This window comes from Neophocaena asiaeorientalis, unplaced genomic scaffold, assembly GCF_003031525.2.
Source record: "Neophocaena asiaeorientalis asiaeorientalis breed wild unplaced genomic scaffold, Neophocaena_asiaeorientalis_V1.1 scaffold171, whole genome shotgun sequence".
In the NCBI taxonomy this organism is placed as follows: Eukaryota; Metazoa; Chordata; class Mammalia; order Artiodactyla; family Phocoenidae; genus Neophocaena; species Neophocaena asiaeorientalis.
In genome coordinates this window covers 2,220,587-2,236,363 of record NW_020174013.1, presented here as the reverse complement: position 1 = coordinate 2,236,363, position 15,777 = coordinate 2,220,587, and the positions used below count along the sequence as shown (strand labels likewise).

The 15,777-nt window shown below is 45.3% G+C and overlaps 1 protein-coding gene across 1 annotated transcript; it reads left to right on the top strand.

The window, feature by feature from the left end:
- Positions 1-6,659: 6,659 nt before the first annotated feature.
- Positions 6,660-15,295, top strand: CYP1B1 (cytochrome P450 family 1 subfamily B member 1). The gene is made up of 3 exons (XM_024753448.1): positions 6,660-7,031; positions 7,609-8,652; positions 11,499-15,295. The coding sequence occupies exons 2-3, from the start codon at positions 7,610-7,612 to the stop codon at positions 12,085-12,087; spliced, it is 1,632 nt and encodes a 543-aa protein (XP_024609216.1). The 5' UTR covers positions 6,660-7,031; position 7,609; the 3' UTR covers positions 12,088-15,295.
- Positions 15,296-15,777: the final 482 nt, after the last annotated feature.

The following is a 15,777-nucleotide window of genomic DNA, read 5'->3' as shown; positions in this document are numbered from 1 at the left end:
ATAACTGCTTTCGCTATTTAACCACCAATTATTTTCTCAAGCCCTGGATGTGACTACAGTTTTTGACCTGAATTTTTGTCCCTTTGTGGAAAGACAAGAAAACCTGTAAGGAAATACAGATCTAACCCTAAAAAATAAGAGTTAACGGAGAGAAAGAAGACTGGAATCTGGATCCTCAACCAAGAATCCGTCCCAAGTCTAGAAGCTGTACCAGTCAACATGTCCTGGCTAGATACTGTGATTTAGCTGAACCCAAATGTACATTCTGTCTTTTTTTTTTTTTCCTGGTACTTATTGTTGCTTTATGCATTTTCTTGGTAACCTGGTAAATATTTACTTTTGTGAAATAAAATGAAAAACAACATCCTCTATCTGCGTAAAGATTTTCTGTGCTTGATCAAAGAATTAGGAAAGTAAAGTTTCTCTCTGTTGACCAAAGTAGAGGACAGCAGCCCCTCAGTTCCACTGCTACAAAGGTGAATTTCAGGAAGTGAATGGGGGTGGTAGCTGGAGCCTGTGGAACATATTTGCAAAAGCAACCACAGACCTGGCATCCCCTCCCTTCCTACAGAAACAGTGCTGTCTAGTATTATTATTTTTGAGTGTCATTGATGCCTTATTTACATGCGTCGCCATCTTTTTACAAACTAGATTGGGGTTTTAAAGGGAATACATAGGGCAATATCTACAAACACCAAGAATGTTAAGTACCGCATCTCTATTTCATTTGGAAAGGAAAAGATTCCCAAATCAAACTGGTTTTGATCCTTGAAAGGGAAGGTGGGAGAGTTAATTCATGGCAGCATATGGATAGACAAAATCCTCTGTAAGAATGCAATATGATGGTGTTCGCTTTGAAAGAAGGGATGAAGTGCTTTAAAGCAAAGCATCAACTGAGTTAGTGAATGCTTCATCCACAAATATGGCGCAGGAGGGACTCAGATGGTGGCTGAGCGACCAGACTAAATGATCACTGAGGTTGTCTTTCAGCCTTGGTGTTTGATATTTTGCCCCCTTTTCTTTCCTTAGTTGTTCTGGCTCCCTGACCCCTGTTCTTCCTTTCTTCACTCCCACTTCTCTTGTCTCCTTTGTCCCTACTCTTTACTCTTCTGTGTGAGAGAGAAGGTCAGCAGGAGGATGGAGAGAGAAAGGGAGACAATGGAAAGCAGAGAAAAGAGTGGGGGTCTCCCAGCCAGGGCAGGTGAGGAAGAGGTAGCAGTGGACTCAAGGAAAGGGAGAACGAAAGAGAATGGGAGACAAGAAAGAGGGAAGAAGGAAGAGCCAGGGGAAGACAAAAGGCAGGGAAGGAAGGAAACTAAAGGAAGCAGGAAGAAGCCTTTAGAGAACAGGACCATTTGCTACATTGATGAAGCACCTCAAACTGGAAGTGGATTATCTCCTTAAAACAAGGACACAATGAAGCTAAAGGGCAGGTATTGTCTGCATCTTATATTCCTCCTCTTCTCAAAAGGAATTGAAGGAGGCTTACAGTAAAAGACAGATACACTTGAACCATTCCAAGAGCAAAGGCAACAAAGAAGGTAAAGGTGCTACCAGGTAGTGCTGAGGAAAACTACTGTTAACTGAGCACAGACTTTTTCTTAGCCTTGAACTCCTAACAGCAACATATCGTGGGGACATTGAACGACATAGCAATCCAGATTCTTTTCATGGTCCTTTCTTCTAAGAGACTCTCGATAAAAGGATAATGAAAGATCATCATGTTATGAAGACATTTCTTTCTTATGCTCTTTTTTTTAATTTTTAGTAACTTTAATTTTGATAAAGTTTCAAACTTACAGACAAGTTGCAAGAACATCACAAAGAACTTTCATTTACCCCAATTCTCCAATTATGAATATTTTACCACGTTTGCTTTATCATTTTCTTCTCTCTCTCCCTACCCCCACTTTGTCTTTTTTCCTTGAACCATTTGAAAGTACGTTGCAGACACTGATGCCCCTTTCCTTCTAATAAATACACGTGAAAGTATTTTGGTGGGAAACTACAATAATAAACTACAATAATACAATATAGCGTTGTGGCTTTCACTAATACCAGACTATATGGAAAGAGCTTCATGGGGCAATCAGGTTGGAAGGGGAGGAGGGCTAAGAAACTTGTCTTAAGCTACACTGAATTAGCAAGAGACTATCTTCTTCTTAAGATTTATTGGGTTGGCCAAAAAGTTTGTTTTTTTCCCGTAAGATTATGGAAAAACCAGAACGAACTTTTTGGCCAACCCAATATTTAGGTTGATAAAATTAGCAAAATCTTCCAAAGCTACTTCTACCCACACTTTACATAGGATTGAGAAAACATCAATTATCCATATCAAATAATATAAAAGGCAGGGGAGATGGCTTTGGAAGGTCACGCTCCTGGGACTACCCCATCTGAGAAACCTCAGGGCCACCGCTGCTTAATACAAAGGCAGAGAATCCAGACGGTCATTGCTCACATGCATTGTGCTTTGTTGACTCTAAAACACACTTTAAGAAAACCCATTTTAACATGTCTGAAATCAAAATACGTCTTACAACAAATGGTGTAATTACAATTGGCAGTCCTGTAGCCTTTATAGGAGTACAGAAAATAATGGTGCATCCTATAAATGATAGCTGCTTAGATGAGATGAAGTAAGATGTATTTTTAGCTCTGTGGTTCTCAGCCTGTGTATTACCAGGAAGAAGGATGCAGAAGCAAGTCAGCTGGAGCACAGGGTTCTGGTATCAACTCCTCTATCCTCTCAATTCCCCTTCACATATTCAAGCTGTAGGATACTGTGTGCAGAATCCACAGCTCTCCCCTCTGCCATGTCCTTAGTCACTGCAGCCACTTGCTGTGTCTCCTTATTCCTGCATCCACAGCTCTCCCCTCTGCCATGTCCTTAGTCACTGCAGCCACTTGCTGTGTCTCCTTATTCCTGTTTCTCTGCCTACTAGCATGTGTCTGATTACTGATTCTTGCCCATCCCACATGTCAGACTTGCCAGAGATTGCTGCTTCTACTCCACTGTAGAGCACATTGCTTAGCCATAAAATCGACACAGGGATTACGCTAGAGAGAAATCCCATGAAGAAAACCCATAAGGCTGAGCTTTCTTGGCTACTGGTTCCAGGCACAAGGTACCTGTCTCATGTGCTAATTTATTATTATTTTGGGACTGACCCAAAAGGGACTGATGGACAGAAGTGGGATGCATGAGGACTGAGGGTACTCTTATCTTTGGTTTCCTAGCATGTTCCCCCCACCCCCATCTCTCCTTTTCTGAAAACAGAACCAGCCCTTTGGCCACAAGGGTGGCCTGAGGCCAACCTGGAACAACAGAGTTCTTCCAGGGGCCTGGGGCATGACCTTGAAAGAGACATATTCTCTTTCTCTTAGGGTAGTTAATTTGAGGCTGCCCATGGCCAGCTTTCCCGCTACATGAAAAGAGTATCTGGAACGAAGCCCAGAGACCAGCATACTAAACAGTGGGGCGAGCAGCCCCAAGTCCTTCCATCCTGTGAGGTACCACCATTATCCTTCCCTGCACATAAGCCAGTGCATTCCTGTCCTGCTTAAACAAGCTTCAACTGGATTTCTGTCCTGTGGAATCAATACAATACAGGGTATTTTAAACCTCTGCTTTGAACTATCTCTCTAGCTTAGCTGTTCTTTTGAAAGTTATTTGTACCAAACAATTCCAATTTGAGTTTTGGGAAGGCAAAATCCCCGTATTGTGTGTTGTTGACTGAAAGGAGATCCCTAGGCCTTAGCCACTGGCTTTGGTTGAGGAACTGAGATAACTTAAAAGCCTGATGTGGATTTTCACTAGAGTGAGGGCTCTACCATGAGCTGGATCAGGGGTACCCACAGGCCGCTTTGGATTTACCCTTCGTTTTCATCAGATACCAGATGGACCCTCTAACAGAAGTCTACACCGCAAAGCCTGGGAGAACCTGAGGCCCGGCGTTACGATATCCAGTCATTTTGGCTTTGGCTTGTCATAATTGATAAGGTCTATCTTTCTGACAGCATTTGCCCAACTGGTTCCTCTGTCTTTTGAAGGCATGTCCTACAAGTGCTGAGCCCAAGGCATTATGGCTTGGAGGAGGGTTTGCTTGAACTATTTGCTGTGGCAGAAAGGTATGTATCTAGTTTACCAAAAACTATATGACATTATTTAGGAATTAAACAGGAGATCTTAGGAACAGCTTTGTTTGTACTTTTTAAGATAGAAATTTACTTGGTTTAAAAGCACCTCCATCCGTCTGATTCTGGTAGAGATATACTGTGATAAAAGCTTTCAGGAATGTCGATAGCTCAAAATTGGCATTAGCCCATACACAGTTCTTGTCTACTGAAGTCTAGTAAGAGACTGATATGTTGTGACAGTCTTGAATGATTAGACAAAGGTCATACTAAAGCTGGATATTGTAAGGTTGCTACAAAATTCATTTCAAAGGTTATATATGCCAGCACAGCCCTGGGAAACCAATGCTTATTTACTCAGTTGCTCAAAAACTAACTTCCTTACGGAACTGAGTACCCCATCATGAAGTGTAAAATCATTTCCAGAGAACCTCTCAAAAGCTACTGAATGGAGAATTTTACAAAAAGTCATTTTCTTATCAGATATTTTAATGTTGGTTTCAACCTTTCAATAAGTCAGACTCTTAAGATACCCCTTTATTTTTCTTTAAAATTTAACCAGTTATTCCAAAGTCAGCTATGAAGCAGGCCTCCCTCATTCAAAACCAATTTACCTGCAGAAGGTTAGCATACTATTTCTTTAGGATCCTCAGAATCCTCAATTCTGTAAAACAAAACAAAACAAAACACCCCAGAAACTATTAAAAAAATCTGCCCAGCTGATTTTTTTTTTTTTTTAAGGCAGGTAGGAAAGAAGGCATTTGTGCCTTTTATCTGAGGATTTCCTTCGGCGTAAACTTGTATGATCGATCTGGAGTGCGACTTCGTGGGTTCAAATTCTGGCTCCACTTCTTACTAGCTAGCAGGAGGGAGGGTGGGAGGGTAGAAAACCGCCCCACTTTGCCCATGCAAGCATTTCAATCATTTACTTGGAAAGAGAAATCATTTAAGATTATATCGTTTGATTGTAAATGTATTACTATAGTGCGTGTGATCTTGGGTAAGTCATATCATCTCTCTGAACCCGTTTCCTCAACTGTAAACCGGGAAACAATAGAGATTCGCAGCGCCGGCAAAGCTCAAAAAGCACAGGGCTGTCACGTGGTAAACGCCCAACTTCTTTACTTACACTTGATAACCCCGGAGGCTCGGAAGTACACTTCCTACCTGGGTAACTACGATACATCCCACCCTTTCTCCGGGCTCGTCCTTTCCCCAACCTTGGAGAAAAGACCATTTCTTTCCCGCGTCTTTAAAATACTTTGTACTAGCTGACTGGAAAGGGCGCCGCGGCCGGGGAAGCTACCGCGGCCCAAGCGCCTTGGGCTTCCCCTTTGACAAGAGTCCCCACTCCGAGAGCAACGCGAGCCCAGATCCGGCCTTCGGGTGGCGGCCCAGGCGGGCGCGGCTGTGCGTGCGCCGCGGAGGGTGGTGGCGGTCCGCGCCCGCCCTCGGCCGCCGCCCCCGCCGCTGCCTCGGCGTGTCAGGTGCCGTGAGAAGCGCCGAGGGACATGAGCGGAGCCGACTTTCCAGAAGCGGCGCACGCAAGGCACAGCTCCGCACGCAAGGGGGAGGCGACAGCAGAAGAGATTTTTCAACCCAATAAAGTTCGCAGGCGCGCGGAGATTGGCCTCCTCCTCGTCTACCCCCCACCCCCTGCCTCCTCCCTCCAGGAATCTTCAGAGTGCCCTCCCTCCCCTCCTCTCTCCAGTGTTCGTCCCAGCTTGGCTCCCCCGCCGGGCGCCAGGGCCTCCGACGCGGCCAGCGTTGCCCCGCGCTCTCCAGTGGGCGGCGCCACCTGGAGGAGTTTCTACGAGGGAAACCTTGGGGCCAGCTGCGGTGCGCCAGCGCTGGCTGACCTTTGTGTACCAAGGACACTCTGGGCCCCGGGGCGGGGGAGCGGCGTCCTTCAGGGATTCTCAATCTCGCCGCGGTCATGTCAAAACTGACATGACCGGCCGATTTGCTTGCGAGAACGTTAAAATAAAAATAAAACAATTCGGGATGCAGTAAGGCAAACCGCTACCACAACCGAACTTTCTTTTCCAAACGGACAGGTTTCCTTTCCCGGTTCTGGCGCCCAAGGATCTCGAGCGGTTTTCTCTCGGGGAAGGACGCTCAAGCCACAGAGAGGGAAGGGAGGTCGTACGCTCGGGGCGTGGAGGCGCTCCCACCGAGAGCGCAGGGAGGTGCTCAGGCACCGGGGAAACTGTGCGGCCTCCATCTGGGGTGACTGCGAGGAAAAGTGGTTTTTGGGCAAACGAAAAGTTCACACCGCTGCTTCCAGGAAAGCCGCCAGCTACTGCGCCAAGGCCGTCGGGGCGCTCCGGGGCCGCCTCGCGTGACTACCCGCGCGCACGGCGACCCAAACTGTAGTCCGAGAGGCTTGGACTGTCCCGGCGCGCCCCGCCCCCCGCAAGCCCCGCCCCCGTCAGGTCCCGCTGCCTCCTCCCCAACACAGACCTTAAAAAAGAGAGAAGCGGGATGGCGCGTTTTGACTCTCCCGAGTGACTGTGCAAACGGGCCACGCCTGTGCGACGCCAGCTGTCAGAGCCGTGCGGGGGGCGTGGGGGCTGGGAATTGACTGTTCATCGACCCGCAGTCTCAATCCCCACGCCCTGAGAAAACCCTGACTTTGCCGAGGCCCAGGTGCAGCGGGGCTCTGCAAAGAAGACACCTTTCTCCGCCCCCATCCCAATCCAAGCGCCTCTGGCTCTGACGACGCCTAGAGACTCCAGAGTGGGCGCTAAAGTTCCCAAACCTGGCAACAGGTGTCTAGGGCGGGCCTCCGACCTCCTGGAGACACTTAGGTTGCGGTCTTGAATCCCACAAAGGCCCCAATCCGTCCTCGGAGCCGGCCGTCTGGCGCTGCTGGAAACCGCGCCGCCTTGCAGGTCAGTCTGTCACAGGAGCCGCCTTCCTGCGGCCTCTTGTGATGGGTTCTCGCAGATCAGGGGTAACGGGGGGCGCAGGGGCCGGGATGGTAGGGACTTAGAGGGAACTGAGCGCCACAGCCTTGATGCACTCTTCCTCGCAGTCACCCCAGATCGAGGCCGCACAGTTTTCCCGGGACACAGCCTAAGCACCTCCCTACGCTCTCGGTGGGAGCGCCTCCACGCCCCGAGCGTACGACCTCCCTTCCCTCTCGCTGGCTTGAGCGTCCTTCCCCGAGAGAAAAGGCATCAAGGCCTTGAATTGCAGGAACCGTTACGCGGCTGGGGCGGGGTCGGGGGGAGTCTGGGTCACAGAGAGGTAGAAACACGACCCTTCCCTTCGCTTTTGGGGAATGGGTTTGGGATGGCAAGAGGCGTCTTCAGCGGCGTCTCCAGTGAGCTAGCCCTGACCTGACCTACGCACGACCCCCTCCCTACCCAACAGTGCTTGGTAGCCCGAGGCCGGGGGTAGGGGCGTAGGGCGCCCGCCCCTTTCTCTGCCTACCTGAGTGTCACGCCTTCGCCCTTCTCTCCCCAGCATGGCCACCAGCCTCGGCCCGGACGATCATCTGCCGCCTATCCCTCTGTCGGCCCAGCAGACCATGCTCCTGTTGCTGCTCTCGGTACTGGCCGCGGTGCACGTGGGCCAGTGGCTGTTGAGGCAGCGGCGGCGGCAGCCGGGGTCCGCGCCCCCGGGTCCCTTCGCTTGGCCGCTGATCGGAAATGCGGCGTCAATGGGCCCGGCGCCTCACGTCTCGTTCGCACGCCTGGCGCGGCGCTACGGCGACGTCTTCCAGATCCGCCTGGGCAGCTGCCCGGTGGTGGTGCTGAACGGCGAGCGCGCCATCCGCCAGGCCCTGGTGCAGCAGGGCGCAGCGTTCGCCGACCGGCCGCCCTTCGCCTCTTTCCGCGTGGTGTCTGGTGGCCGCAGCCTGGCTTTCGGCCAGTATTCGGAGAGCTGGAAGGCGCAGCGGCGCGCGGCGCACAGCACGATGCGAGCCTTCTCCACGCGCCAGCCGCGCGGCCGCCGGGTGCTCGAGGGCCACGTGCTGGGCGAGGCGCGGGAGTTGGTGGAACTGCTGGTGCGCGGCAGCGCGGGCGGCGCCTTTCTCGACCCGCGGCCGTTGACCGTGGTGGCCGTGGCCAACGTCATGAGCGCCGTGTGCTTCGGCTGCCGCTACAGCCACGACGACGCCGAGTTCCGAGAGCTGCTCAGCCACAACGAGGAGTTCGGGCGCACGGTGGGCGCGGGCAGCCTGGTGGACGTGCTGCCCTGGCTGCAGCGCTTCCCCAACCCTGTGCGCACTGCTTTCCGTGAATTCGAGACGCTCAATCGCAACTTCAGCAGCTTCGTCCTAGACAAGTTCCTGAGGCACCGTGAAAGCCTTCGGCCCGGGGCCGCTCCCCGCGACATGATGGACGCCTTCATGCTCTCGGCAGGAAAGGAAGCCGCCGCGGGCTTTGGCGACGGCGGCGCGCGGCTGGACGAAGAGTACGTGCCGGCCACCGTCACAGACATCTTCGGCGCCAGCCAGGATACTCTCTCCACCGCGCTGCAGTGGCTGCTCGTCTTCTTCACCAGGTAAAGCCTCCAGGAAGCTTGGGATGGCCTTCCTCCCCTCCTCTGTAAAAGGCAGAATGGAATTAGAATATGCTGAGGTCGCGACTAGCGCGCAGGGAGGGTTTGGGGTTTCGCTCCAGGTCCCAACCTCCCAAATCTGAGACCGCGTCCGGAAAGCGCGACTCAGGAAGGCGCGATGCTGGCCGAGATGGGCGCGCACGCCCGCCCCACCCAGCGGCGCCCGGATGGCTCCGCATCTCTGATCTTGTCGCTACCCGCTCCGAGGGGGGGGGGCAAATTTGTGTGAAACCCCTTGGAAAAGCAAGATTTGTTTTTCAGTGCCCGCTGATCATCCCCGATCTCCCGCACTGGCACAGGAGAAGCAAATTTGGAACGGTTCCGAAGGAAAGGGCAGCACAGTAAAAAAAAAAAAAAAAAAGTTAAATAAACACAGCAGCCTAATCGGCTCGGCCAGTCTTCAGTGCGGATCGGAAGCCGCCCGGCCCTGGAGCCAAAAGCCAACCGCTCGTCAGGGCTTTGTACACCGGCAAAGGTAGCGATTGGCGGTCGGGCCTCACGGACTGCTAATCCGAAACTTTGGGAAAGCGGCCAGAAACCAGCGGATTGTGCTGGGTTTCTAAATCCGCCGCGCTAGAAGTGTCAGTGTAAAGAATGGGAGAAGCAGTAACTGTACCGAGCGCAGAGCGGCATCTAGAAAGGCAAACTGGGTATCCGGGAGGCACCTGCAGCCCTCTAGGATCCTTGGGCTCGGCTCGGTTAGTTGGACCCCAGTCGCGGACCTCTGCTAAATTTGTACACGCACGAATTAAACAGGTCCCCGGTATCCCCAGATTGAGCAAATAAAAAATAAAATTTACATAGGACACAGTTATATTAAAAGATTAGCCGCTGTTTATCTGAAATTCACGTCTAACTGGGCAGCCTGTATTTTATCTGGCAACCTTACCCCAGGGGTAAATGTCTCAGTCAAGGCAACTCTTGATTGCCTCGAGACACCAGAAATCCTGGTTGTGCAATTTCTTGGCGCACAGGTAAGCGCTAGGAGAAGCTGAATTTGCTGGCCCCCTAGAAACTGGAAGGTAAAAACAACTTCTTTTGTTGTTAGAATCCACTGCATTAGAATCCTATATTTCCTTATGTACTGTACAACTGCTTTTCACAAATCCTTCTTCTTTCTTTCTTTTTTTTGGTTATATTTAAAATCACTTTTCAGTATTAATATCATGGAAACACATATGGGGGAGGGGCAGAAATCGAAAAAGAGAAGTCAATAATAACAGGTCAGGAAGAAGACAATTCAAGAATGGGATCAATAAGTCCTTTGCATCCTCAGATAAGCATGTTATCTTTTGAAACAGCCTTTCTTTTTTTCACTAGAAACCGAATTGTAAATCGTTCTCCGGGTACCCCAATTGGGCAGCAAAAAGAAGTAAAACAATTTTGGGATCACTTTCAATTCGGTATAGCTAATGAGTCCTTTTTTCTTCTTTTTAGTGAAAAAATACGACAGGGGTTGGCAAATTACATTACCTGTTTTTGTATGTAAGTCTTATGGAAATACAGCTATGCCCATTCATTCTTGTATGGTCTATGGCCGCTTTCACACTACAGCAGAAGGCAGAGTTGGATAGCTGGGAGGCAGAGGGTTTGATCCACAAATCCTAAAATATATACTATCTGGCCCTTTATGAAAAAGTTTGCAGACCCCTGAAGTATGAAGCTAAAGAAGCGATTTTTTAAATCACCCATAATTTCACCACATGTGTGCTTAATTCTTTTTTCAGATTCGCAAGAATTATTTACAAATGTTTTGACTTCTGACATTTCCACTCACTGTAGTGGACATTTCCCTGTCTTTTAAACTTGATTTTAGTAATTTTTTATGGCTACATAACATTTTGCCATAGTAACGGATTGTTATGTACAATCATTTCTTGTGTTTTAATGTTGATTGCATTTTTAAAATTTCAGCTATTGTGGTTATGTTTTTGCACCTGCTAAGTTATTTCCTGAAAATACATTTCTAGATCACTGGGTTTTAAAAGGGTGGGGAGGAGTTACCCTTATAGATCTTGCTTTGTTTTCCGAAAGGATTGTACTAGTTTTATTGGCAACAGTGAATAAGTATTACAATCTGTACCGTAATCTCGTGAACACTGGGGATTTGCTTTTAAATTTAGAAGATATGCAGCTTTATCTCTCGGGATACCAATTATCTTTGTATAAAATGAGAACAGTGTGTCTGCTGGAATTGTCTAGGGAGATGAGGAGAAAAGAAGAACTCACTTTGAGGGTTACATTTTAATTTTTGTGGACCCCGGTGCTTTTGCCTTTGTAGACACCTTACTCAATAAAAAAATTTTTAATTAAATTTTATGACTACATTGGTATAAAGATTAATATATTAAAATTATATATTGAAACATTCTCATTGACCTAAAAGTTTATTTTCTTCTGATAAGAAATGAATTTTCATGAGTCCCTCAAAAGTGCTGTGGGTCCTAGGCACTGTCCCTGCTGTGCCCCATGGAGAAGTCGACCTTATCCATTGTTGTGCTTTTTCAGGCTGAGAAAACTTAGACCTTTTTTTGACTTATGATGGGAAAGAGAGCTTGAGTCATGGGAGACTTATTACAGGAAATATAACAAACTCCATCCTGTAATGCAGTGATAAATTAGGAAACCATTTTAGATTTTTTTTTTGCTGGAAATCTTAATTCCGTTTCTGATTCAGATAGCCAGTTTAAAGAACAGTGGTATTAAAATAAATTGTAATGGGCTTTCTAGATGGAAGAAGAATTAGTGTTCCTGACTTATTTTCTCTCTCTGCATTAAAAACCAAACAGGTATCCGGAAGTGCAGGCTCGGGTACAGGCAGAACTGGATCAAGTGGTGGGTAGGGACCGGCTGCCCTGCCTGGATGACCAACCGCACCTGCCCTACGTCATGGCCTTCCTTTATGAAGCCATGCGCTTCTCCAGCTTTGTGCCCGTCACCATTCCTCACGCCACCACAGCCAATGCTTCTGTCTTGGGCTACCACATCCCCAAGGACACGGTGGTTTTTGTTAACCAGTGGTCCGTGAATCATGACCCAGTGAAATGGTCTAACCCAGAAGACTTTAATCCAGCCCGATTCTTGGACAAGGATGGCTTCATCAATAAGGACCTGGCCAGCAGTGTGATGATTTTTTCAGTGGGCAGACGGCGGTGCATCGGGGAAGAGATTTCCAAGATGCAGCTGTTTCTCTTCATCTCCATCCTAGCTCATGAGTGCAATTTCAGGGCCAATCCAGACGAGCCTTCGAAAATGGATTTTAATTACGGCCTGACCATTAAACCCAAGTCATTTAAAATCAATGTCACTCTCAGAGAGTCCATGGAGCTCCTTGACAGTGCTGTCCAGAAGTTACAAGCTGAGGAAGACTGCCAGTGAGAAGCCAGAGGCAAGCAGAAATTTTATAAGTACACAAGTCTTGGGGGATGGAGAGTAAAATTAAGGTTTGCTTTTCTTTCTCCTAGCTCCTCTGTGCCACTTTCTCAATTAGCCTCTAAAGTGAGCATAAACCAACTGACCCGCCGATGATGTGCTTTGTACACATGTCCTCAGAATGGCACCTCATGAGCAGTGGGCTGTGTAGGAGCTCCAGGAGATATTTTGAGTCAAAGAATTAAAGGACCCAAAGAATTTTTATACATATATTGAATGTTGGTAATCATAATTTCTTGAGGGAGCATTCTTTGGAGTTAAAACACACATGTGCATATATACAGAACTACCTAATAAAGAGGCATATTAGTAACCATGCCTTGTCGGGTGGGATCCAAGATGGAGGTTCTGTGTGCTGAAGTCTGCTCCATCGAAAACCGTATTAAGCAAAGTTTCAGGAAATACTGTTGAATCTGCAAAGGCAAATAATTTCAGTGTAAGACATGTGATTTGGGGTGATAAGGGAAAAAGTAAAGACCAGAAATTCCCTTCTCACCTTTTCAATAAAATAGCTTGGTTAGGCTCTAATATCTATGGATGGATTTATCTTTTTGCCAACTGATGGGCTTCCTGTTACTTTTCTGGATGAGTCATAAAGTTATTTGCTTGGAAAGAAATTAATAGCAGTTGATTTAGTGGGTTTCAGTGATTTCATGAATTTTAAAGTGTAAATTGTAAAAAATTCCAAGTTGAAGTCATACTGCTCTTGGTTGCCAAAGTACAGCATTTCAATCATGAGAAAAAAAAGTTACCAGCTTAGCTAAGCTTTAAGTTGTGTGATTGTAATGTACTGACTTCAGTAAATCTCATAGGTTAAAAAGTCACCAAGTAGTGTTCAATATGGGTACATATATTACATAATTATTCAGAAGCAATATGTATTAGTTATTTTATTATTAAACAGTATTAATTATTTTGGTCAAGAAAGGGTTGAAAAGTGTCTTTTATAATGTCACAGCAAATAGAAAAGTACAACTAATTTAACCAATTTTGGTTCAAATACATGGTATGAACTTGATTAAATCAACTGTTTTTGACATCGTGGAAAGCAAGTTGAAGCAAAGTCTCTTCTCTCATCCAAAATTTGAATGAAAAATCTCAAAATTAGATCTGCAAGATGTGTTCCTTATCACTTTATAACATGCTTATTAAAATTATATTCACAATACAGAATCTTTTTTGAAATTGATCTAGTTAATATGTTTTAATTCCAAACTCTTGACGTGCTTAAATTTTAATTTTATTTTAAAGCCATTCTGATTATTGAGTTCTAGGAAGTTACTGGAAATCTGACCATTAGCCTGTGAAAGGCAGAGAGATCGAAGCTGTGTCTGCCTGGGGAATAATGAAAAAATGCAATGAATTATCTGCATGTTCTTTATTAAATAACAAGGGGGGAAATTCCCATTATCATGGACCTAGTTTCTCTCTTAAATGCTTTTCAAAAAATAGCATTGGTGTTTGTGTTTTGGAAAGTCAGAATCAGTTTTGGGAGATTGTTTGGAGGATTGCATTGCATTTCAGTGGAGCCAGTCAGATCAGCTGTGCTATTTAAGATGGCCAACCCAGCGAGCAGTCACTTTGGTAACTGAAAACATAAAGCTTGAACAAAATATATATGTTCAGTTTATGTAAATAACCTGAAAACCGTTTTTAAAAAGTGATGGAAGATTGACAACGTACAAAGTGAAGTTCGGAGTTTTAAGTTTTTTGCTTGCAAACATCCAAAAGAAGTTGTGCAGCGTCCTAAAAGCTTACTGCTTGTTACATTTCATTAAGCTTTTAGGAAACTTTTAATCAAAATTATAAAGGGAGGAGTGTATGATGGTTGTGGGGTCTGGTATGAGAAAGGAGTGGAAAATAAAAAGAAAAGGAAGAAAGATGGTTAGACATTCTCCTACTCCTTCAAAATTAATTAGTTTGAATATTTAGAAGAAAGATGTTCCACGTGCCAGTGTTGAATCGCAAGTAGATTTTTTTAAAATCTACAACATAGCAGCTCTATTTTATAATTTGGAATTTTTATTAATAAAAATTTTATATAATTTTAATTAATAAAATCTCACAGCTGTACCTCTTGAATATGAAAACACTGTGCCAGTATTTTTAAAGGCACTAAAGTCAACTGTGGAAATCAGGCTTACCCATTACATTTCAATTTGGGGAGTACTGGCTATTTCAAAACATTGTTACCCACCCTTCCCTGCACCCCACCCCCTGCAGGGCTGAGACAGTAATGTGGCGCTGCCCTAGCCTGCTTACTCTGATAGATGGTGTGGTAGCAAATGTAATCATGTACCAATCTGGATGCCTGCTTAAGTCAACCGGGTCCAGATGTGCTGTAGCCGGTTTTATGTCTGTAGGCTCGGTTCATCTGGCACTTTCAGCAGTGGGCTGAGGTAGAAGAAAGTAAGGTGGGAGATTTCCTGGTTTATTTAATATGTTTGTAACCCAGTTAAAGGAAGGAAAGCAAAATCAAAAACAAACAAATAAAAATAACCAAATTTGGGGGCTACCGTAATCAGGTTACTAGCTTGATCAGAAAATCTAATATTATTTCTGCCAGAGAAAGGATGTACTTGCTGGTCACCATTTTACTCAGAACATCTAATCCAGGTTATTACAATAGTTAAAGTATATTGTTTATTAAATGCTTCATTTATATATTAAAGCTTTGACTTTGTAAGGAAACTGCTTTTTTTCCAAAACAAGAGGAAGATGTCTCAGGTTTGTTTTGTGGATTATCTAAAAGCTTTCATGTCTCAGAACTTAGCCTTTACCTGTGAAATGCTATTATGGCCTTACTATTTTCATATCACATCTATATTAGATCAAATAGTTGCACAGCATTATGTATTAATTTGTATGTTTTTTAGCTATGACACAATTTTGCAATACAAAGGTATACTTTAGTAGATGTTTATAATTCAAGGATAACTTCTTATTTAACCTTTCCTTGTTTTTGTATTTTATCATGTATGCTTTCCATCTGTACATAGCAACTGTAATACATAGTTGTAACTGAAATAGATCTGGGGGACACAGCATTAATATGTGGCTTTTACTGTTTAATATACCAAATTTAAAAAATTCTACACCTGTAATTACCTGTAATAGGACACCATTACCAAAATAATAAAAATCACTTTCATAATCTTGTTAGGAAGTTTTACTTTATGTTATAGCAAACACAGTCTAATGTATTTATTTATTTCAACTACTATTTATAAGTGCTTGACTTAAAATGTTGCATTGTAAATATTTTCTTTCGCCATTCTACATTTTAAGCAGCTTGCCTTTTTCTTTTAAACAGGCTTTCAACATCCAGTCTCCTACCAGATTCTTGATTTCTCCTTATTTTTTTAAGTTGGAATACAGTTGGCTTATAATATTATATTAGTTTTAGGTGTACAGGGTAGTACATAGATTTTTATAGATTGCGCTCCATTTAAAGTTATTACAAAATAATAGCTATATTCCCTGTGTTGTACAATATATCCTTGTAGCTTATTTATTTTATACATAGTAGTTTGTACCTCTTAATCCCCAACTCCTATTTTGCCCTTCCCCCCTTCCTTCTCCCCACTGGTAACCACTAGTTTGTTCTCTGTATCTGTGAGTCTGTTTCTGTTTTGT